Here is a 25,351-nt window from a genome sequence, read left to right on the forward strand (position 1 = left end):
TAATAAAATATTTTGATCATTTTTTTACTCTTGTGTGCTATAATATTTGCCTAAAATTTGTAGGGTCATCCTATAGAATTCTCTTAATATATTAAAATTTCAAACGACGAATTATACAGAAAAAATGTTACAATTTCTTTTCTTAATTATCTACGAACAAAAGGATAAGAACATTTGTCAAAATGACAACACAAATCGATGGGGAAAACGAGTTGCTAGTGTCTGACTAAGAAACTAATAGACAACTAGATGACAACAAAGTGATAACACCCCAAACTGGCATTCCGATAACCAAACCAAGGTCATATAATATATAAATACGCACTCATTCAAATGTTATGCCTATAAAACTATTTCGTGCACACAAAAAAAAAAAAAACTATTGCATGGCTGTATGATAATATGATATATATGTTTGCTATCCCATAACAAACTGTTCATAGCATACCTTCGGCAATTGAGATCGCACGATAAATATTATTAGGTAAAGGTTAGATAAAAAAAATTCGAAGTATTATATAAAGAACATGGGTCGATATATATAAATGAGACATATATTTTGTAATAATTACTAAGATAAATTCATTTTCATAAACAAAAGAAATTTACAAAATGATAAGAATCAATGCAGGGATAGAGATATTGGAATTTTATCCCCAAAGGAGATGATAATATCCCTTATGGTATTATTCTTTTTCAGCAAATTTTAAGTGGCTCGTATTTAAATGGTTGTCGTCCAGAATTGGTTTTCTCCATCACACGAGATAAGATAAGTTATTAGATTCCAAGTGCCCCAAGAGTACTATCGATCCATCTCCTTCAAATAACTATTTTGTCTATAAACAATATTATATAAAAGATATCGTAAATCTCCATGAAGTTTGGTATATGAGATGACATATTGAATCCGTAATCACCTTCAGAATTTGTTCATCAAATCATTTTTCTTTTTCTTTTCACATCAAACAATGATTGTATTAGACATTTATCATGTGAATATGATATTATAATTTAATTTATCAGAGAAGATATTATAGTTCATCTTATCAGCACATATTTCTATTGCATTATAGCTAAGGTGAATCTGATTCATTGGAGTGTAACAGACGGGATGGGTTCTTGTTCAGTCTTCCGTTTCTCTGCATATACCACTCTCTTCTAACGTTTTATTTTTTATATTTCATCGTTTTCAAAAAAAAAAAAAATTTCTATACTGCACTCTATAATATACTAACATATAGCAGATTAATATATAATTTCTTTTAATTAGCGCCCGAGAGAGAAAAACATATCGATTTTTACATAGCATTTTTAGGATAACTCTACTCTCTCCCAATTCATAGAGTTCAACAGATAATCATGAACTGTTAAATCAAATAGTTTAATAGATAAATAAGGTTTAACAAACCAAAATAGATAAATGAAGTTTTATTTGATAGTTTATCTAGAATTCATATAAAGTTAGATTACTTTCTCTTATTTTGAATGATATAATCATATAAATACCATGATTAATACTTTTTCAAAACTGTAAAACTGTAGTATATGTGTATGTATAACTACCATTAAACATAGTAACATACCAACTTTCTTTACTATTGATTCAACGAAGTACCTTAGAAAAGAGCTGCTAATTTCAGATTTTACTAGATCACTAATATATGAACGGTTGACTCTCGATACTATTCTCCCAAAGAACTATATGGACCCAAACAACGTAGACCCATAAGAACATTATACTTTTTTATTTATTTGGATAGCTAACCTGAAAAAGAAAATTGGATAAATACTACAATTGCGGAATCTCTCAACTCTCTTTTCCTCCATATAAGGAGCCTATTTTGGCATTCGTTTGTATTCGTAGCTTTGCATCGATCCCTTTTCTTTCTCTGAAATTGTTTCGCTTAATATATATATATATATATATATCTCACGGTTTTTCCTAAAGAAGCTTAAATAATACAAAGATGGCCTCAAGTTCTATGAGCTCCTCTTGGACGTCTAAGCAAAATAAGATGTTCGAAAGGGCTTTAGCCGTTTACGACAAAGACACTCCAGACCGTTGGCAAAACGTGGCCAAAGCCGTCGGGAATAAATCGGCAGAGGAAGTCAAACGTCACTACGATATTCTCGTTGAAGATCTCGTGAACATCGAGCAAGACTTAGTCCCTTTGCCTAAATACAAGACCGTCGATGTTGGAAATAAATCAAGAGGCATCAACGATTACGATTTGAGGTAAAATCTTTGTCTCGTTTTTTTTTGAATTTGTAGTCGTTTTTTAGAATCTGTAGTCGTTTCTTTTTGTGTGTGAATTTTACTGTGGCTTAGACTAAATCTTATAGATTCTACTACATTCGTTTTGTGATTTCTAATGTATAAATAGAATAAATGTTTAGTGAAAATTGTTTCAAAGTTTGAGGGTTATTGGACTAACATGAATTAGTTTTTGTGGTGAAATAATAACATTAACATTAGCGATGAACGTTGGATTATATAATAACATTAACGTAATATTATTCTATATAATAAAATAATAGTTAGAATAATAAGAGACATGCAACCACACGCACCATCCCTTATAGTTTTGCATTCTCATTAAAGGTAAAGGAGTCACATGAAATCTAATCTTCCTTGTACATCATCACATGCACATTGTCTTCCATTGAATCTTATATACGTATGATAAGATAATGCATGTATAATATTTAAGTATGATCATATAGATAGCCGTCATTAGTATATAAATAGGTAAAAGTGATTGTAACTTTGTACTGGTCGGTGATCGACAAAGTTGTTACTTTCGAAAAAGCTTTTATGAAACAAATCCTTTTTAAATATACTCTATTGCAGGTTAATGAAGAATATGAGGATCCAGTGAAGTCTGTTACATTGAAGCAATAGTGCTATAAAAGATTCCGAGCGATATATTTCCTTATCACACACTGATGATCATTGATCAGAACTTATCTTTTCATTGTGCCACTTAATTACTTATTTAACCTTATTTTCACATCAAATGAGCCAAATCATGTTGCTATTGTGGTTTTGTTTCTAGTTATTGATTATTATATATTTTTGCCAATTATTGTGTTTGATTTTCGATGGCTTTAGCTATCAATATAAACTAGTTTACATTGAGAGGTGGTCTCTAGTTTTCCACGTAGTAAAACATGTTGTGTACAAAAAAACTTGTTGTGTACTATTGGCCAAAAACTTGAGAAACAAATTTGTAGCTATAAAATAGTAGAGCAATCTAAAGGTAAACATGAAAATGAAATTACATGATGCAGACGGGATGAGTCAGCTCTACTGTTAGAGCCTTGGGGACCAATTGTCATGTTTCCGGGTTCGACGCCAGCCGGAGGCGAACTGCTCTTCCATGTCACAAAAACGGGTACTGGGTCTTCGGGCTCAGGACATACCCTCCCGGGTGAAGCCGGCCCGCTGCCTGACCGGGACCAGGGATTGATCCGCGAAGCGGGGAACCCTGGATTATCAAAAAAAAAAGAAGAAGAAATTACATGATGTATAAATTAGTTTTGTGAGTTATAATAGTTTATAAATTAGCGTATGTAGTATATCCATATAAAATAGTTTTAAAAACTAAAATCAAATGTAAATAATAGATTAAATATAATAATGTTCGATCTCCATGTATCACTTCTGACAGTCTTCCAATAATATATGTATCTTACTTTTTTTTTATAAACATCTAGAATTGAATATACTAGAACTCAAATAGATAAATACTACATGCAAATGTAGTTAAATACAAGATTTGTGATTCTTTAAACTTTAATGAAATTTATATTATGCATGTCATTAGAAGAAAATGAAGAAAATAATAATTAAAAAACAAAATTTATTGATATGACAGTATTAGACTATTAATTTTTTTTTGTTATTGAAAATACGTTATAAGTTTATAAATTATATTTTTTTAGATTTAAATTAATTTTATAATATGTTTGCTTATTTATTATGTTATTCTTAGCTAAAGTTCTTATATGGTATTAAAAATTAATCAAATAATTTATTTTCATGTCGGATGAAAATGAAGCTGAAGAATTTTTTTAATATTTATACTATTATTTGCGAACTGATTTTTCACATTCGAAGTCTCTCGTTAAAAGTTATAGTGGTCAGAGTTGTTGCTACCCTTGATTAATAATTAACTTATTTTATCATTAAAAAAAAACTGACTAATGGTTTTATTTTTTAAGTAGATATATATATATATATATATATATATATTATTTATCTTTTTGTTTTTATTAATTTCGATTATCGTAACAAATAATAATTTTTAGATAATGATAATATAAAATTCAATTTCTTTTAGTTCAGTTAATATGTATACAAATTGTTTATATTATTTTCGGATTATTATTATATAAAACGAAATATATATTATATAATATAAAAATATTTATACAAAAATATAAAATATATTATATACATATATTTTCTATGATAACGAATTGTTTCACAAATTCTGATTACATTAAATTGCTGAAACTATAATTAACATAATTATTCTTTAATGTTAAACTGTCCAAAACAATATAATAATACGTCCACATTATTACTTCTAAAAAAAACTAAACTCAAACAAACATAATACATCATAATTTTTTTTTCAATTGCTCGATAAGTGTGGGTTCAGTCAAAGCATATTTTTGCTTTGATTAAAGAATCTTCTAATTTTGTATGGATAAAGGTCCAACAATGTGTAAACAATGTTTTAAATTTTACATAGAACTATGAGAGATATTCAACTGTTATAACATTTTTGTTGTAAGTTATGTCTTCTATGATGATTTTGGCTGATTTTACCCGTCATAAAATAAAGGTAATAGAGTTGAATTGTGATGATTTTTGAATTAATAATAAACTTTTGTAAAATCCTTAGATAATTATATTTCGTAAAAAAAACTTGATATCATTTTATATTTCTAGTGGTTAATATTATTATATTTATATATGATTATATATTATAATTTATTAACCTGCAGTTTAACAATGTTGACCTAGGTTAACTCGTTGACTCAGCTGAGAGTAATACGATTCAGTATCCGGGTCATATTTAAAATATTGGTGTGGTGTGTTTATTTACGGAAAATAGTTGGATTTATTTATTTTTTTATAAATATATGTATCCCAATGTTTAAAATGCATGAGCTTAAATATCCCTCTAATCATACCCTACAATCAACTAACTAGATTTTGACCCGCATGTCCGTGCGGATAAATTTTTATTTTATAAATTTATAATTTTGATATATCATAAATATTTTAAATAAATGATTTACATTTTATTGTTATATATTGTGTAACTCTATAATCTTATTGTTTAGGTTTCTTATTCGACATTATTTATATATAATTATTTTTTTATACATTTTACTTTGTATTAATTATTATTATATACTAATATATTTTTGAGTTTGGTACAATAAATTCATATTATGAAATAATCAAATAGAGAAACTCTTCAATATATTTATTTTTAAAAATTTCTACAGTTTGCATACAATATATTTTAAAATTTTATTTAGTTATACTATGAACGGATATTTGTTTAGGATAATTTATATTTTCATGTTGTATTTAAAAATATATTTTAGCATTTCTATTATTTTAGTATACTGTGAGATTTTATAAGTAAATACATTGTTCAGTTTAAGCAATTTGGTTCGATTATTTTAGTATTTATACATATAGCATCTATCATATTATTTTAGTATTATATTAATTTTAGTATAATATATAAAAAAATATGACAAAATCATATTATTTTAGTATAATATATTAAATTGGTAAATTAATATAATTGTTATTTTAATTCATATATTATTTCTATTTTAATATAATATATAAAATAATTATAAAATTTATAAGAAAATAGCATATAATATTAATTTATAATAATATTATATTACTAATTACGAAATTATCATGCATTAATTTAACAGATTTAAAAAATTTGTTAGATTTTTTCTTAACACATGTTGTAATAACTATTAGATTTACAATTAATTTATAATACGATTATATTACTAATTATGAAATTAATCATACATTAATTTAAAAGATATTTAAAAAATTTGTAAAATTTTGTTAAATTTTTCTAAATATATTTTGTAATAACTTATAGTAAAATTTAAATCAGCAGTTAAGATTGATTTAATATTAATATTATTATAGTTATTTAAAAAATTTAGAAACGTTATATATTTAATAGATAATGCGAATAATTAAATATATATAATTGATGAAATGGACCTAGTATGATTTTTTTTTAGTAGAGAAAATTATACTCTCTTTTGATAGAGAAGATGCATTGCGAGTGATTAACGTAAATGGGCCAAATTATTATGATTAATCATCCAATTTATGACGACGACCAAAAATTACAGCCCAAATATATGTTCATCATACATAAACAAAATGACTCTCTCTCTTCTCTCTTAAAAAACTTTGAGAGAGAGAGAGTGCCTTAATTAGATTAACTCGCCGGATTTGTTACTGGCGTTATACTCCCGGTGTTCGGGCTTCGACTCTGGCAAGCAGTGGCTTCTATAGCACCGTCTTGGCCGGCTTACCTCTAGCCTCTGTGTCTCGCCATACATTGACTCAACTTGTGAACAGCATATGTAATGTCAGGTCTAGTATGTGTCAGATAGAGTTGTTTGCCAACTATCTTTCGATAAACAGAAGCATCAGGTAGGATATCACCAGTAGACTCTGAAAGCTTCAAGTTAGGCTCCATAGGGAGAGAAACTGGCTTGCACCCAAGAAACCCAGCATCCTGAAGTAACTCCAATGTGTGCATCCTCTGATTAATAGAGATCCCTGTGTGATTCCTCGCAATCTCAAACCCCAAGAAATACTTTGCTGGTCCAAGGTCACGGAGATTGAATGCAGCTTGAAGAACCGACTTGAAATGGGAAATAGCACTATCATCATTCCCAACAATCAGAATATCGTCAACATAGACCAATGCAGCAATGAATAGAGAAGGAGTGTTCTTGATGAATAGCGAATGATCACCAGGAGATTGTGTAAGACCTTCACCGAGAATCACACCAGATAACTTGTGATTCCATTGCCTTGAGGCTTGCTTAAGCCCATAAAGATACTTATTAAGCTTGCATACAGAGCAAGGAGGACACACTTTGCCAGTTAATTCTTCATATCCTTGTAGAATGGTCATGTAGATTTCCTCTTCAAGATCACCATTGAAGAACGCATTGCTAATATCAAGCTGAAGCGTAGACCAATTCTTGGCAGAAGCTAAGGCAAGAAGCATCCTGAGAGTCCCAAGTTTTGCAACTGGAGAGAATTTATCCAGATAATCCAAGCCTTCAAGCTGAGTGTAGCCCTTTGCTACTAACCGTGCTTTAGGTCGCTCGACAGTGCCATCAAGATAAATTTGATGGTATAAACCCACTTACAACCAACATGATGTTTTCCAGGAGGAAGTGTACATATAGACCAAGTTCCAGTGTCTTCCAGGGAATTCATCTCAGACTTCATGGCACCCTTAAACTCTTCGGATTTCATAGCCTCAAAAAAAGTTTTAGGAGGACAAGCGGTGGTGATTGAAAGAACAAAGTTGCGGTGTGAAGGACTTAGATTTTCATAGAAAAGAACAGCAGAGATAGGATATGAAGTGGTATGCGAAGTATGAGAAGAAAAAGGTGTTTTGTTAAGTAAGTAACAGTGATTTTGATCTAGGTAAGAGGGAACCTTAGTTTGACGCTTTGTCCTATTGTTGTTAGGCAAATTAAAAGGAGCCGAAGAAGAATTGGAAGCTTCAGAGAGAATAGGATCAGGAAACAAAGTTTCAGGTTGATTATAGAAAGGAGTGTCAGTCGTTGGTGAATCTCCAAGATCAAAGAATGCGGGAAATGGAGAATCAGGAACAGGAAGAGGTAGAACATCTTGACTGAATATGTCAGACATTGAAGGTTGAACAGTTTCAGAGAAAGGAAAGCTATCTTCATGAAAAATCACATTGCAAGAGATAGAGATGGTATTTGTGTGAAGATCAAGAACTTTATAACCCTTATATCCCTGAGGATAACCTAAGAAAACACAAGGTGAGGTGAAAGCTTGTGACGATCTTTCAAAAGTGTGGAAGTAAAGCATAGACATCCAAAAACGCAAAGATGATCATAAGAAGGAGGTTTAGATGTTAAGAGTTCAAAAGAAGATTTGTTTTTCGGCAAAGGAGGAGTTCTATTTATCAAGTAAACTGCAGTTTGTACACAATCACCCCAGTGAATTAAAGGCACATTAGACTGAAAGAGTAATGAATGTGCAACGTTAAGAATGTGTTGATGTTTTTTTCCACAACAGAGTTCTGTTATGGAGTATATGCACAAGAGAAGTAATGAATAATGCTTGTGATTTTAACGGAGATAGAGGCGGCAGATGAATTGGCGGATTAGGCGGACCTGTAAAAGCCGGAAAACCGGATCAAAGAAACGATATAATATAAACGACGTTAAGGAAAATATATAGACGATTCAAAACCGTAACGAAAATGAAACCATGGAGTCGAGATGAATCTCTTTCCTTAACTCTTAATATTCGCTCCGTTAGTGCGACGGGTCTGTACGAATAGGAGTCCCAGGATAAAACCATGATAGGTTATCACGCGGCACTCGTGAAGAACCTCTAACAAACTAAAATTTTTACGAAACACTCTCTAGACTTACGCTATAGGATTTGCTGGTTTTCGTTGTGAAAAAACGTTCGAGAAATGAGAAGAGAGACGAGTTGTATTTAAAGAGATGGACGAGGAGCGGCTTCCCGTAACTGTTGCATAACGTGCGCTCGTTAGTGGGGATTTGGCAAAGATCTCGGGAAGTTCAAGTTACGAACTTATTCCCCAAGACTCGCTATCTCTCTCTTTCTTATCTCGTTTAAATATTTCGAGAGGATAAACATCATGACGTTTTTATTTTCTAGACAAACTGCTTGTCGTTTCAAAATAAAATGCATGTTGTTTTTGAGATTTTAAATGGCAAAATGTTGAGCTTAACTTGGTCCAAAAAGAATATTTTTATCGGGCCGGAGGCCCTCACCCAAGACCCAAGACCCAAGACCCAAGACCCAAGACCCAAGACCCAAGACCCAAGACCCAAGCCCAAGCCCAAGCCCAAGCCCAAGCCCAAGCCCAAGCCCACGCCCACGCCCACGCCCACGCCGAGCCGAGCCGGCCGGACGGCGGCGGCGGCGCGCGCGTGGGGAGCCTTCCTCTCTCTCCAAGCTGTTTAACACATGATATCAAGTGACCATATATAAACACCTCATTTCTACTTGTTCCCACCGATGTGGGACAAGTATCTTCTTCTCATTATTATTGTTTTTTGGGCTATTGAACACACATGCCCATGTCATTTATTTTTCATAATTTCCATTAAAGCCCAATGGCTATAAATGGATCCAACAATCCCCCACATGAATAGAAATGACTCTTCTAAACATATGCAGACTAAATGCAGACTCGATAGACTCTAAAAAACTATACTTATTCTAATCCTTACTAGACTGGACAGACTTATCGAGAGTGTTTGCGAAAAATTCACTGTGTTTGAATTGGTGGCATTTTTAAGCCTTGAACCACTCATAGTTAATATCTGTCGGGTTTACTTTACCAGAAGGTGAACATGATGTCTTGAACCAACCGGTGTTTTATGTAAACCGAGACAACAAGCATAACGCAGCTTCATTTTCTCGTAGAACTTAGTTCTCTATTGTGTTCATTGTGGCCCTGAACTATTCCTGGTTTTCATGAGTGAACTTAGAGAATATAGCCTTGCATTCATTCTCCTAGAAACGGCCTCATTTCACACTCATTAGGTGATTGACCATGAAAAGTATTGAGTAATACTCCGTTTTAGAAGCTATGGAATCATTAAAAGCTTATGCTTATCCTTATCACTTTCTTTAGCACTTTATCATCTTAGGAGCTGGGAAGAGACTACTTTGTCTCAAGTGCTTTGGTTAGATTCTGTTTGATTTTGTTTTCCCTTTGAACCTACGTCTTGGGATCTCCAGTCATGATAGGTAGGGTTGCAATCAAGCATCCTCATTCGTTATAGGCTTTAAACCCATTCCTTTTGATGATTTAGCAACAACATCTCGTGGCAAACCTTTAGTAAATGGATCCGCTAGGTTGTCAGCCGATTTGATGTAGTCTATTGTGATTACACCAGTTGAAATAAGTTGTCTAATGGTTTTATGTCGTCTTCTGATGTGACGAGATTTACCATTGTAGAGATTATTCTGAGCCCGAGCTATTGCTGATTGACTATCACAATGTATGCGTATAGCTGGCACAGGTTTCTCCCACATAGGAATATCTTCCAAAAAATTTCTAAGCCATTCAGCTTCTTCTGCTGCTTTGTCTAAGGCTATGAACTCAGATTCCATGGTAGATCTGGCTAACACTGTTTGTTTGGTAGATTTCCATGATATTGCTGCTCCTCCTAGTGTAAAGACATATCCACTCGTGGATTTTGAGTTTTTAGAATCTGATATCCAGTTAGCATCACTGTATCCTTCTAAAACTGCTGGTTCTTTACCATAGTGAAGCCCAAAATCTTTGGTGTAGCGCAAGTAATTGAGTACCCTCGTTATAGCTTTCCAGTGTGTATGACCTGGATTACTTGTATATCGACTAAGTACGTTTACTGCATGCGCTAGATCTGGTCTAGTACAATTGGTCAAGTACATGAGACTTCCGATCACACGTGCATACTCGTTTTGTGAAACCGCTTCACCTGAATTCTTTGTCAAGTGCATTTGGGGATCTAACGGAGTTTTTGCCGTACTATTAGAGTAATTTTTAAATCTCTCTAATATTGTTTGAGCATAATGAGATTGGGTTAAGATAATTCCGTTTGAATTTCTTGTGACTTTAACCCCGAGAATTACATCTACTAATCCCAAGTCTTTCATCTCAAATGTCCCTTTGAGCATGTTCTTTGTTTGATTGATAATGTCTTTATTGCTTCCAATAATGAGCATATCATCTACATATAGACATAGCAAAACATACGCATTTTTGGTAGTTTTGTAGTATATGCATTTGTCACATTCATTTATTTTGAAACCATTTGACATCATTGTATTGTCAAATTTTTCGTGCCATTGTTTAGGAGCTTGTTTAAGCCCATAAAGTGACTTTACAAGTCGACATACTTTGTCTTCCTGTCCGGGAATGACAAAACCTTCAGGTTGTTTCATGTAAATTTCCTCTTCTAAATCACCATTTAGAAAAGCAGTTTTTACATCCATTTGATGGATTTCTAAGTCTCTTAAGGCTGCGATTGCTATCATCAGTCTTATTGATGTTATTCTCGTCACTGGAGAATATGTATCAAAATAGTCAAGGCCTTCCTTTTGTCGGAATCCTTGAACTACAAGCCTAGACTTGTATTTTCCACCAGGTTTTCGTGTCATTATCCATTTATTCCTAATGCTTTGCAGCCAGGTGGTAAATCCGTTATGTAATAAGTATAATTTTGCATGATCGAATCAAATTCACTCCTGACCGCTTCGTTCCAGAATGGAGCTTCTGGTGAAGCCATGGCTTCTGCCAAAGTTTTTGGAACATTTTCTACTAAAAATGCCATTAGGAAATCTTCTCCAAAAGATTTTTCTTTTCGAGCTCTTTTGCTCCTTCGAGGTTCATCTTTTTCTTCATTTTCTGAAATATCATTTATAGAAATCTCGACGTTTGTCTCAGTTTCTGAGTTTTTGTCATTGTCTCTTTCTTCTCGAGTTCGTTTTGAACCTTGTTTTTCCTTATATGGAAAAATATTTTGAAAGAAAGATTCATTTCTTGATTCCATGACTGTATTTTCATGAATGTCTGATATTTCAGATTTATGTACCAGAAATCGATAAGCATTACTGTTATGTGCATATCCGATGAAGATGCAATCCACTGTTTTAGGTCCAATAGTGACCTTCTTTGGTGGCGGTACTGCAACTTTTGCTAGGCACCCCCACACTTTGAGGTATTTATACGAAGGTAAATTACCTTTCCATAATTCATATGGAGTTTTGCCAGTTACTTTGTGTGGAATTTTGTTGAGGATATAATTAGTGGTAAGCAATGCTTCCCCCCACATGTTCTGGGGTAACCCAGATTCCTGCAACATTGCATTCATCATCTCTTTTAGAGTTCGATTTTTGCGTTCAGCAACTCCATTAGATTCTGGTGAGTAAGGAGCTGTAGTTTGATGGATTATTCCATGTTCTTTACAGAATGCATTGAATGGACCATCATACTCGCCTCCTCTGTCGCTTCTAACTACTTTAATAGTTGTTTTAAGCTGATTTTCGACCTCGAGTTTAAATTCTTTAAATTTTTCTAAGGTTTCGTCTTTGCTATGTAATAAATATACATAACAATATTTTGTGCAGTCATCTATGAAGGTCACAAAGTACTTTTTACCACCTCTAGTTTGTAAGTATTTTAAATCACATAAATCTGTGTGAATTAAATCTAGAGGTTTATTAGTTCTTTCAACACGAGGTGATGGCGTTTTCGTGAGCTTAGCCTGTACGCATACTTCACATTTTTGTTTACTTGTTTTGCATTTAGGAATTAGATTTAAATTCATTAATCTTTGTATAGATTTGTAGTTTACATGGCCTAATCTTTCATGCCATATATTAAAAGACTCAACCAAATAAGCAACTGGCTCTTTCTTATTCATTGAAACTTTTGAAGCTACAACTTTCGGAGGGACTGTCATTACATTCAACTTGACAAGTCCACCCTTAACATACCCTCTTCCCAAATACATCCCATTTTTCCTAATCACGAGCTTGTCCGCCTCAAAATTTGTGGCGAATCCATTCTTGCTGAGCAAGGTTCCCGAGACCAGGTTCTTCCTCATGTCAGGCACATGCTTCACATTCGTCAGAGTGACCTCATGTCCAGATGTCATCTTCAAAATCACATTGCCGCGTCCTTCAATCTTGGAGACTGCAGTGTTTCCCATCTTGAGCTTCTCCTCAGTCATGCTTTTCTGATAGGTGCTGAACATCGCCCTATCGGTGCAAATGTGGGTGGTTGCACCAGTGTCATACCACCATTCCTTGGGGTTGTTGCTTTCAACCATGTTGGCTTCAGTCACCACAGCAACGAGATCCTCCTCTGTGAGATTTGCCTGAGCCTTCTCATCCTTGATCTTTTTGCGACACTCAACAGTCTTGTGCCCCACTTTGTGGCAGTAGTGACATTTCCCCCTGAACTTCTCCACATTCGCATTCGCATTGATTTCAATGCCTTTGTTCTTGAAGTTTTTTCCAGAAGCCTTCAGGGCTGCAGCAGTTTTGGAAGGCTTGGCAGGAGAATGGCGTGTGCCTTTCCTTTGCCTTTGTGCTCAGCCATGTTGACACTGTGCTCCTTAGCAGTGACCTTGTCAGCAATTCGGTTTCTGGATTCCATCTGAAGCCTCATGATGAGCTCCTCGAGCCCCATCTTCTTCTTTTTGTGCTTCAAGTAGTTCTTGAAATCCGCATAGCTTGGAGGAAGCTTTTCAATGAAGCTGAGAGTTGTGAATGTCTCGCAGATGGACATTCCTTCAGCAGCGATTTCATGGCAAATGAGCTGAAGCGCTTCCACCTGATCCATGATGGGTTTTGAATCCACCATTTTGAAGTCGTGGAACTTTGAGACCACATACTTCTGGCAGCCAGCGTCCTCACCTCTGTACTTCTTGTCCAGTGATCTCCATAGCTCTTTCGCCGTGGGGATCTCACAGTAGACCCGGTACAATGGGTCAATGAGACGACCCAAAATGTAACCTTTGCAGATGAAGTCGGAATGCACCCATATGTCAACAGTTGCGAGACTGTGAACATCATCAATCCCGTAAGGCATCAGGGGCTTGTCCTCCTGGATGAACTTGTCCAGCTTCATCGTTGTCAGGAAGAACATCATCTTCTTCTGCCATGTTTTGAAGCCTTTGCCATCAAACTTGTCTGGCATCAGTCCTTGAGTGAACACACTAGGGACAGCCGGAGGAGTTCGAACTGCCACCGGACCACTTGCAGTTGCTGAAACTGAACCCGTCTGATAAAGACCAGCACCGAATAGGCTACGGTGAGTGGTTTCATCAGCAGCATTTCCCGCAGGGAGGATAGTGCTTGTTGTTGCTGCAGCGGTTGATGCTGTGATGTTTCCAACGGTTGTCACAGTTGCATCAGTGGCTGCAACGTTGAGTGGAGTTGTTGTGACATCATTGGGGGTGTTGTTATCGTTCGTCATTTTTCTGTAGAGAAAACATGAAGACGGATTAGTACTCCAATCAGCAAAGAACATATTATTTTTAAGCAAAAAATAATAGTCTAAATTTGATTTTCATTTTTGGTGTTTGAACCAAATCCTATCGATATAAGTCTTGAGAAAAAATGTTTTGCAAACTCGCTTAGAAGCGTTCGCAGAAACCATTTTTATAGACTTAGAATGTTTCACAAACTCGCTTAAGAAAGCGGTTACTGAAACGATTCATGTATATAACGTTTTAAGACTGTATCAAAAACGTTTTGCGAAAAATGCTAGAAAGCAATCCGCAAAGCGTAATGAAATAAACAATAAACGTTTCGCGGAAGTGCTAAAAAGCATATCGCAAACACGATTATGAAATAAGAACAAACGTTTCGCGGAAGTGCTCGAAAGCAAATCGCAAACCCCGTTATGAATAGGAATAAATGTTTCGCGGAAGTGCTAGAAAGCAAATCGCAAACACGGTTCCAAAACCCGTTTTTATAAATCGTTTTTCAACCCGATTCGAGCTTAAGACATAAAGCGATTAAGAGTTAAGATTGTAAAAGCCGGAAAACCGGATCAAAGAAACGATATAATATAAACGACGTTAAGGAAAATATATAGACGATTCAAAACCGTAACGAAAATGAAACCATGGAGTCGAGATGAATCTCTTTCCTTAACTCTTAATATTCGCTCCGTAAGTGCGACGGATCTGTACGAATAGGAGTCTCAGGATAAAACCATGATAGGTTATCACGCGACACTCGTGAAGAACCTCTAACGAACTAAAATTTCTACGAAACACTCTCTAGACTTACGCTATAGGATTTGCTGGTTTTGGTTGTGAAAAAACGTTCGAGAAATGAGAAGAGAGACGAGTTGTATTTAAAGAGATGGACGAGGAGCGACTTCCCGTAACTGTTGCATAACGTGCGCTCGTTAGTGAGGATTTGGCAAAGATCTCGGGAAGTTCAAGTTACGAACTTATTCCCCAAGACTCGCTATCTCTCTCTTTCTTATCTCGTTTAAATATTTCGAGAGGATAAACATCATGACGTTTTTATTTTCTAGACCTAAGACCCAAGACCCAAGACCCAAGACCCAAGACCCAAGACCCAGCCCAAGCCCAAGCCCAAGCCCAAGCCCAAGCCCAAGCCCAAGCCCAAGCCCAAGCCCACGCCCACGCCCACGTCCACGCCGAGCCGAGCCGGCCGGACGGCGGCGGCGGCGCGCGCGTGCGGAGCCTTCCTCTCTCTCCAAGCTGTTTAACACATGATATCAAGTGACCATATATAAACACCTCATTTCTACTTGTTCCCACCGATGTGGGACAAGTATCTTCTTCTCATTATTATTGTTTTTTGGGCTGTTGAACACACATGCCGAAGTCATTTATTTTTCATAATTTCTATTAAAGCCCAATGGCTATAAATGGATCCAACAGGACCTTGAGATAATGAGAGAGCAGGTATTCAAATCCTTGGCGAGCAAAAGGAAACGAGTGAGGAAGCGAGCCAAGACTGAGTCTCCTCCGTGTGACTCGGAGTTGAAGAACCTCTAAAATGATAGGTTATCACGCGGCACTCGTGAAGAACCTCTAACGAACTAAAATTTCTACGAAACACTCTCTAGACTTACGCTATAGGATTTGCTGGTTTTGGTAGTGAAAAAACGTTCGAGAAATGAGAAGAGAGACGAGTTGTATTTAAAGAGATGGACGAGGAGCGACTTCCCGTAACTGTTGCATAACGTGCGCTCGTTAGTGGGGATTTGGCAAAGATCTCGGGAAGTTCAAGTTACGAACTTATTCTCCAAGACTCGCTATCTCTCTCTTTCTTATCTCGTTTAAATATTTCGAGAGGATAAACATCATGACGTTTTTATTTTCTAGATCCAAGCCCAAGCCCAAGCCCAAGCCCACGCCCACGCCGAGCCGTTATGCGTCTACTCAACTCCTCACACAGTGTGTATGACCTGGATTACTTGTATATCGACTAAGTACGTTTACTGCATGCGCTAGATCTGGTCTAGTACAATTGGTCAAGTACATGAGACTTCCAATCACACGTGCATACTCGTTTTGTGAAACCACTTCACCTGAATTCTTTGTCAAGTGCATTTAGGGATCTAACGGAGTTTTATTAGTTATTTGTGGACGTATTATTATATTGTTTTGGACAGTTTAACATTAAAGAATAATTATGTTAATTATAGTTTCTGCAATTTAATGTAATCAGAATTTGTGAAAAAATTCGTTATCATAGAAAATATATGTATATAATATATTTTATATTTTTGTATAAATATTTTTATATTATATAATATATATTTCGTTTTATATAATAATAATCCAAAAATAATATAAACAATTTGTATACATATTAACTGAACTAAAAGAAATTGAATTTTATATTATCATTATCTAAAAATTATTATTTGTTGTGATAATCGAAATTAATAAAAACAGAAAGATAAATAATATATATATATATATCTACTTAAAAAATAAAACCATTAGTCAGTTTTTTTTAATGATAAAATAAGTTAATTATTAATCAAGGGTAGCAACAACTCTGACCACTATAACTTTTAACGAGAGACTTCGAATGTGAAAAATCAGTTCGCAAATAATAGTATAAATATTAAAAAAATTCTTCAGCTTCATTTTCATCCGACATGAAAATAAATTATTTGATTAATTTTTAATACCATATAAGAACTTTAGCTAAGAATAACATAATAAATAAGCAAACATATTATAAAATTAATTTAAATCTAAAAAAAATATAATTTATAAAGTTATAACGTATTTTCAATAACAAAAAAAAATTAATAGTCTAATACTGTCATATCAATAAATTTTGTTTTTTAATTATTATTTTCTTCATTTTCTTCTAATGACATGCATAATATAAATTTCATTAAAGTTTAAAGAATCACAAATCTTGTATTTAACTACATTTGCATGTAGTATTTATCTATTTGAGTTCTAGTATATTCAATTCTAGATGTTTATAAAAAAAAGTAAGATACATATATTATTGGAAGACTGTCCGAAGTGATACATGGAGATCGAACATTATTATATTTAATCTATTATTTACATTTGATTTTAGTTTTTAAAACTATTTTATATGGATATACTACATACGTAATTTATAAACTATTATAACTCACAAAACTAATTTATACATCATGTAATTTTTTTTTTTTTTTTTGATAATCCAGGGTTCCCCGCTTCGCGGATCAATCCCTGGGCCCGGTCAAGCAGCGGGCCGGCTTCACCCGGGAGGGTATGTCTTGAGCCCGAAGACCCAGTACCCGCTTTTGTGACATGGAAGAGCAGTTCGCCTCCGGCTGGCGTCGAACCCGAAAGCATGACAATTAGCCTCTAAGGCTCTAACCAGTAGAGCTGACTCATCCCGTCTACGTCATGTAATTTCATTTTCATGTTTACCTTTAGATTGCTCTACTATTTTATAGCTACAAATTTGTTTCTCAAGTTTTTGGCCAATAGTACACAACAAGTTTTTTGTACACAACATGTTTTACTACGTGGAAAACTAGAGACCACCTCTCAATGTAAACTAGTTTATATTGATAGCTAAAGCCATCGAAAATCAAACACAATAATTGGCAAAAATATATAATAATCAATAACTAGAAACAAAACCACAATAGCAACATGATTTGGCTCATTTGATGTGAAAATAAGGTTAAATAAGTAATTAAGTGGCACAATGAAAAGATAAGTTCTGATCAATGATCATCAGTGTGTGATAAGGAAATATATCGCTCTGAATCTTTTATAGCACTATTGCTTCAATGTAACAGACTTCACTGGATCCTCATATTCTTCATTAACCTGCAATAGAGTATATTTAAAAAGGATTTGTTTCATAAAAGATTTTTCGAAAGTAACAACTTTGTCGATCACCGACCAGTACAAAGTTACAATCACTTTTACCTATTTATATACTAATGACGGCTATCTATATGATCATACTTAAATATTATACATGCATTATCTTATCATACGTATATAAGATTCAATGGAAGACAATGTGCATGTGATGATGTACAAGGAAGATTAGATTTCATGTGACTCCCTTACCTTTAATGAGAATGCAAAACTATAAGGGATGGTGCGTGTGGTTGCATGTCTCTTATTATTCTAACTATTATTTTATTATATAGAATAATATTACGTTAATGTTATTATCTAATCCAACGTTCATCGCTAATGTTAATGTTATTATTTCACCACAAAAACTAATTCATGTTAGTCCAATAACCCTCAAACTTTGAAACAATTTTCACTAAACATTTATTCTATTTATACATTAGAAATCACAAAACGAATGTAGTAGAATCTATAAGATTTAGTCTAAGCCACAGTAAAATTCACACACAAAAAGAAACGACTACAGATTCTAAAAAACGACTACAAATTCAAAAAAAAACGAGACAAAGATTTTACCTCAAATCGTAATCGTTGATGCCTCTTGATTTATTTCCAACATCGACGGTCTTGTATTTAGGCAAAGGGACTAAGTCTTGCTCGATGTTCACGAGATCTTCAACGAGAATATCGTAGTGACGTTTGACTTCCTCTGCCGATTTATTCCCGACGGCTTTGGCCAGGTTTTGCCAACGGTCTGGAGTGTCGTTGTCGTAAACGGCTAAAGCCCTTTCGAACATCTTATTTTGCTTAGACGTCCAAGAGGAGCTCATAGAACTTGAGGCCATCTTTGTATTGTTTCAAAGTTTGAGGGTTATTGGACTAACATGAATTAGTTTTTGTGGTGAAATAATAACATTAACATTAGCGATGAACGTTGGATTATATAATAACATTAACGTAATATTATTCTATATAATAAAATAATAGTTAGAATAATAAGAGACATGCAACCACACGCACCATCCCTTATAGTTTTGCATTCTCATTAAAGGTAAAGGAGTCGCATGAAATCTAATCTTCCTTGTACATCATCACATGCACATTGTCTTCCATTGAATCTTATATACGTATGATAAGATAATGCATGTATAATATTTAAGTATGATCATATAGATAGCCGTTATTAGTATATAAATAGGTAAAAGTGATTGTAACTTTGTACTGGTCGGTGATCGACAAAGTTGTTACTTTCGAAAAAGCTTTTATGAAACAAATCCTTTTTAAATATACTCTATTGCAGGTTAATGAAGAATATGAGGATCCAGTGAAGTCTGTTACATTGAAGCAATAGTGCTATAAAAGATTCAGAGCGATATATTTCCTTATCACACACTGATGATCATTGATCAGAACTTATCTTTTCATTGTGCCACTTAATTACTTATTTAACCTTATTTTCACATCAAATGAGCCAAATCATGTTGCTATTGTGGTTTTGTTTCTAGTTATTGATTATTATATATTTTTGCCAATTATTGTGTTTGATTTTCGATGGCTTTAGCTATCAATATAAACTAGTTTACATTGAGAGGTGGTCTCTAGTTTTCCACGTAGTAAAACATGTTGTGTACAAAAAAACTTGTTGTGTACAAAAAACTTTGTTGTGTACTATATATTGGCCAAAAACTTGAGAAACAAATTTGTAGCTATAAAATTGTAGAGCAATCTAAAGTTAAACATGAAAATGAAATTACATGATGTAGACGGGATGAGTGAGCTCTACTGGTTAGAGCCTTGGGGACCAATTGTCATGCTTCCGGGTTCGACGCTAGCCGGAGGCGAACTGCTCTTCCATGTCACAAAAGCGGGTACTGGGTCTTCGGGCTCAGGACATACCCTCCCGGGTGAAGCTGGCCCGCTGCCTGACCGGGCCCAGGGATTGATCCGCGAAGCGGGGAACCCTGGATTATCAAAAAAAAAAAAAAAATTACATGATGTATAAATTAGTTTTGTGAGTTATAATAGTTTATAAATTACGTATGTAGTATATCCATATAAAATAGTTTTAAAAACTAAAATCAAATGTAAATAATAGATTAAATATAATAATGTTCGATCTCCATGTATCACTTCGGACAGTCTTCCAATAATATATGTATCTTACTTTTTTTTATAAACATCTAGAATTGAATATACTAGAACTCAAATAGATAAATACTACATGCAAATGTAGTTAAATACAAGATTTGTGATTCTTTAAACTTTAATGAAATTTATATTATGCATATCATTAGAAGAAAATGAAGAAAATAATAATTAAAAAACAAAATTTATTGATATGACAGTATTAGACTATTAATTTTTTTTTTGTTATTGAAAATACGTTATAAGTTTATAAATTATATTTTTTTTTATTTAAATTAATTTTATAATATGTTTGCTTATTTATTATGTTATTCTTATCTAAAGTTCTTATATGGTATTAAAAATTAATCAAATAATTTATTTTCATGTCGGATGAAAATGAAGCTGAAGAATTTTTTTAATATTTATACTATTATTTGCGAACTGATTTTTCACATTCGAAGTCTCTCGTTAAAAGTTATAGTGGTCAGAGTTGTTGCTACCCTTGATTAATAATTAACTTATTTTATCATTAAAAAAAAACTGACTAATGGTTTTATTTTTTAAGTAGATATATATATATATATATATATATATATATATATTATTTATCTTTTTGTTTTTATTAGTTTTGATTATCACAACAAATAATAATTTTTAGATAATGATAATATAAAATTCAATTTCTTTTAGTTCAGTTAATATGTATACAAATTGTTTATATTATTTTTGGATTATTATTATATAAAACGAAATATATATTATATAATATAAAAATATTTATACAAAAATATAAAATATATTATATACATATATTTTCTATGATAACGAATTGTTTCACAAATTCTGATTACATTAAATTGCAGAAACTATAATTAACATAATTATTCTTTAATGTTAAACTGTCCAAAACAATATAATAATACGTCCACAAATAACTAATAAACCTCCGTTAGATCTCCAAATGCACTTGACAAAGAATTCAGGTGAAGCGGTTTCACAAAACGAGTATGCACGTGTGATTGGAAGTCTTAGTTTTTGAGTTTTTGTCACTGTCTCTTTCTTCTCGAGTTCGTTTTGAACCTTGTTTTTCCTTATATGGAAAAATATTTTCAAAGAAAGATGCATTTCTTGATTCCATGACTGTATTTTCATGAATGTCTGATATTTCAGATTTATGTACCAGAAATCGATAAGCATTACTGTTATGTGCATATCCGATGAAGATGCAATCCATTGTTTTAGGTCCAATAGTGACCTTCTTTGGTGGCGGTACTGCAACTTTTGCTAGGCACCCCCACACTTTGAGGTATTTATACGAAGGTAAATTACCTTTCCATAATTCATATGGAGTTTTGCCAGTTACTTTGTGTGGAATTTTGTTGAGGATATAATTAGTGGTAAGCAATGCTTCCCCCCACATGTTCTGGGGTAACCCAGATTCCTGCAACATTGCATTCATCATCTCTTTTAGAGTTCTATTTTTGCGTTCAGCAACTCCGTTAGATTCTGGTGAGTAAGGAGCTGTAGTTTGATGGATTATTCTCTGTTCTTTACAGAATGCATTGAATGGACCATCATACTCGCCTCCTCTGTCGCTTCTAACTACTTTAATAGTTGTTTTAAGCTGATTTTCGACCTCGAGTTTAAATTCTTTAAATTTTTCTAAGGTTTCGTCTTTGCTATATAATAAATATACATAACAATATTTTGTGCAGTCATCTATGAAGGTCACAAAGTACTTTTTATCACCTTTAGTTTGTAAGTATTTTAAATCACATAAAGCTGTGTGAATTAAATCTAGAGGTGTATTAGTTCTTTCAACACGAGGTGATGGCGTTTTCGTGAGCTTAGCCTGTACGCATACTTCACATTTTTGTTTACTTGTTTTGCATTTAGGAATTAGATTTAAATTCATTAATCTTTGTATAGATTTGTAGTTTACATGGCCTAATCTTTCATGCCATATATTAAAAGACTCAACCAAATAAGCAACTGGCTCTTTCTTATTCATTGAAACTTTTGAAGCTACAACTTTCGGAGGGACTGTCATTACATTCAACTTGACAAGTCCACCCTTAACATACCCTCTTCCCAAATACATCCCATTTTTCCTAATCACGAGCTTGTCCGCCTCAAAATTTGTGGCGAATCCATTCTTGCTGAGCAAGGTTCCCGAGACCAGGTTCTTCCTCATGTCAGGCACATGCTTCACATTCGTCAGAGTGACCTCATGTCCAGATGTCATCTTCAAAATCACATTGCCGCGTCCTTCAATCTTGGAGACTGCAGTGTTTCCCATCTTGAGCTTCTCCTCAGTCATGCTTTTCTGATAGGTGCTGAACATCGCCCTATCGGTGCAAATGTGGGTGGTCGCACCAGTGTCATACCACAATTCCTTGGGGTTGTTGCTTTCAACCATGTTGGCTTCAGTCACCACAGCAACGAGATCCTCCTCTGTGAGATTTGCCTGAGCCTTCTCATCCTTGATCTTTTTGCGACACTCAACAGTCTTGTGCCCCACTTTGTGGCAGTAGTGACATTTCCCCCTGAACTTCTCCACATTCGCATTCGCATTGATTTCAATGCATTTGTTCTTGAAGTTTTTCCCAGAAGCCTTCAGGGCTGCAGCAGTTTTGGAAGGCTTTGCAGGAGAATGGGCGTGTGCCTTTCCTTTGCCTTTGTGCTCAGCCATGTTGACACTGTGCTCCTTAGTAGTGACATTGTCAGCAATTCGGTTTCTGGATTCCATCTGAAGCCTCATGATGAGCTCCTCGAGCCCCATCTTCTTCTTTTTGTGCTTCAAGTAGTTCTTGAAATCCGCATAGCTTGGAGGAAGCTTTTCAATGAAGCTGAGAGTTCTGAATGTCTCACAAATGGGTATTCCTTCAGCAGCGATTTCATGGCAAATGAGCTGAAGGGCTTCCACCTGATCCATGATGGGTTTTGAATCCACCATTTTGAAGTCGTGGAACTTTGAGACCACATACTTCTGGCAGCCAGCGTCCTCACCTCTGTACTTCTTGTCCAGTGATCTCCATAGCTCTTTCACCGTGGGGATCTCACAGTAGACCCGGTACAATGGGTCAATGAGACGACCCAAAAATGTAACCTTTGCATATGAAGTCGGAATGCACCCATATGTCAACAGTTGCGAGACTGTGAACATCATCAATCCCGTAAGGCATCAGGGGCTTGTCCTCCTGGATGGACTTGTCCAGCTTCATCGTTGTCAGGAAGAACATCATCTTCTTCTGCCACGTTTTGAAGCCTTTGCCATCAAACTTGTCTGGCATCAGTCCTTGAGTGAACACACTAGGGACAGCCGGAGGAGTTTGAACTGCCACCAGACCACTTGCAGTTGCTGAAACTGAACCCGTCTGATAAAGACCAGCACCGAATAGGCTACGGCGAGTGGTTTCATCAGCAGCATTTCCCGCAGGGAGGATAGTGCTTGTTGTTGCTGCAGCGGTTGATGCTGTGATGTTTCCAACGGTTGTCACAGTTGCATCAGTGGCTGCAACGTTGAGTGGAGTTGTTGTGACATCACTGGGGGTGTTGTTATCGTTCGTCATTTTTCTGTAGAGAAAACATGAAGACGGATTAGTACTCCAATCAGCAAAGAACATATTATTTTTAAGCAAAAAATAATAGTCTAAATTCGATTTTCATTTTTGGTGTTTGAACCAAATCCTATCGATATAAGTCTTGAGAAAAAATGTTTTGCAAACTCGCTTAGAAGCGTTCGCAGAAACCATTTTTATAGACTTAGAATGTTTCAAAACTCGCTTAAGAAAGCGGTTACTGAAACGATTCATGTATATAACGTTTTAAGACTGTATCAAAAACGTTTTGCGAAAAATGCTAGAAAGCAATCCGCAAAGCGTAATGAAATAAACAATAAACGTTTCGCGGAAGTGCTAAAAAGCAAATCGCAAACACGATTATGAAATAAGAACAAACGTTTCGCGGAAGTGCTCGAAAGCAAATCGCAAACCCCGTTATGAATAGGAATAAACGTTTCGCGGAAGTGTTAGAAAGCAAATCGCAAACACGGTTCCAAATCCCGTTTTTATAAATCGTTTTTCAACCCGATTCGAGCTTTAGACATAAAGCGATTAAGAGTTAAGATTGTAAAAGCCAGAAAACCGGATCAAAGAAACGATATAATATAAACGACGTTAAGGAAAATATATAGACGATTCAAAACCGTAACGAAAATGAAACCATGGAGTCGAGATGAATCTCTTTCCTTAACTCTTAATATTCGCTCCGTAAGTGCGACGGATCTGTACGAATAGGAGTCCCAGGATAAAACCATGATAGGTTATCACGCGGCACCCGTGAAGAACCTCTAATGAACTAAAATTTCTACGAAACACTCTCTAGACTTACGCTATAGGATTTGCTGGTTTTGGTTGTGAAAAAACGTTCGAGAAATGAGAAGAGAGACGAGTTGTATTTAAAGAGATGGACGAGGAGCGACTTCCCGTAACTGTTGCATAACGTGCGCTCGTTAGTGGGGATTTGGCAAAGATCTCGGGAAGTTCAAGTTACGAACTTATTCCCCAAGACTCGCTATCTCTCTATTTCTTATCTCGTTTAAATATTTCGAGAGGATAAACATCATGACGTTTTTATTTTCAAGACCCAAGCCCAAGCCCAAGCCCACGCCCACGCCCACGCCCACGCCCACGCCCACGCCCACGCCGAGCCGAGCCGGCCGGACGGCGGCGGCGGCGCGCGCGTGCGGAGCCTTCCTCTCTCTCCAAGCTGTTTAACACATGATATCAAGTGACCATATATAAACACCTCATTTCTACTTGTTCCCACCGATGTGGGACAAGTATCTTCTTCTCATTATTATTGTTTTTTGGGCTGTTGAACACACATGCCCATGTCATTTATTTTTCATAATTTCCATTAAAGCTCAATAGCTATAAATGGATCCAACGGGACCTTGAGATAATGAGAGAGCAGGTATTCAAATCCTTGGCGAGCAAAAGGAAACGAGTGA

At 34.9% G+C, this 25,351-nt stretch overlaps 2 protein-coding genes across 3 annotated transcripts; one reads left to right on the forward strand and one right to left on the reverse strand.

The window, feature by feature from the left end:
- The first annotated feature begins 1,246 nt into the window (after positions 1-1,246).
- LOC125589866 (protein RADIALIS-like 5) lies at positions 1,247-19,794 on the forward strand. 2 transcript variants are annotated; one of them, XM_048762476.1, is made up of 2 exons: positions 1,247-2,236; positions 19,511-19,794. In XM_048762476.1, the coding sequence occupies exons 1-2, from the start codon at positions 1,968-1,970 to the stop codon at positions 19,536-19,538; spliced, it is 297 nt and encodes a 98-aa protein (XP_048618433.1). In that variant the 5' UTR covers positions 1,247-1,967; the 3' UTR covers positions 19,539-19,794. The 2 variants fall into 2 exon arrangements, with proteins under 2 accessions (XP_048618433.1, XP_048618431.1); XM_048762474.1 differs by lacking the exon at positions 19,511-19,794 and adding an exon at positions 2,852-3,139 and having other exon boundaries at positions 1,263-2,236.
- Positions 17,888-19,075, reverse strand: LOC106397473 (protein RADIALIS-like 5). Its single transcript, XM_013838058.3, has 2 exons — positions 18,787-19,075; positions 17,888-18,171 (listed from the first exon to the last, which is right to left on the reverse strand). Exons 1-2 carry the CDS (start codon positions 19,053-19,055, stop codon positions 18,144-18,146), a joined length of 297 nt encoding a protein of 98 aa, XP_013693512.2. The 5' UTR covers positions 19,056-19,075; the 3' UTR covers positions 17,888-18,143.
- Positions 19,795-25,351: the final 5,557 nt, after the last annotated feature.

Source organism: Brassica napus, chromosome C7 (genome assembly GCF_020379485.1).
Source record: "Brassica napus cultivar Da-Ae chromosome C7, Da-Ae, whole genome shotgun sequence".
Taxonomy (NCBI): Eukaryota; Viridiplantae; Streptophyta; class Magnoliopsida; order Brassicales; family Brassicaceae; genus Brassica; species Brassica napus.

Excerpts from the sequence above, each read along its gene's own strand:
- LOC106397473 (XM_013838058.3), bottom strand. The coding sequence starts at position 19,055 with ATGGCCTCAAGTTCTATGAGCTCCTCTTGGACGTCTAAGCAAAATAAG. Across the intron at positions 18,172-18,786 it reads ATCAACGATTACGATTTGAG|GTTAATGAAGAATATGAGGA; the intron begins GTAAAATCTTTG and ends ACTCTATTGCAG.
- LOC125589866 (XM_048762476.1), top strand. The coding sequence starts at position 1,968 with ATGGCCTCAAGTTCTATGAGCTCCTCTTGGACGTCTAAGCAAAATAAG. Across the intron at positions 2,237-19,510 it reads ATCAACGATTACGATTTGAG|GTTAATGAAGAATATGAGGA; the intron begins GTAAAATCTTTG and ends ACTCTATTGCAG.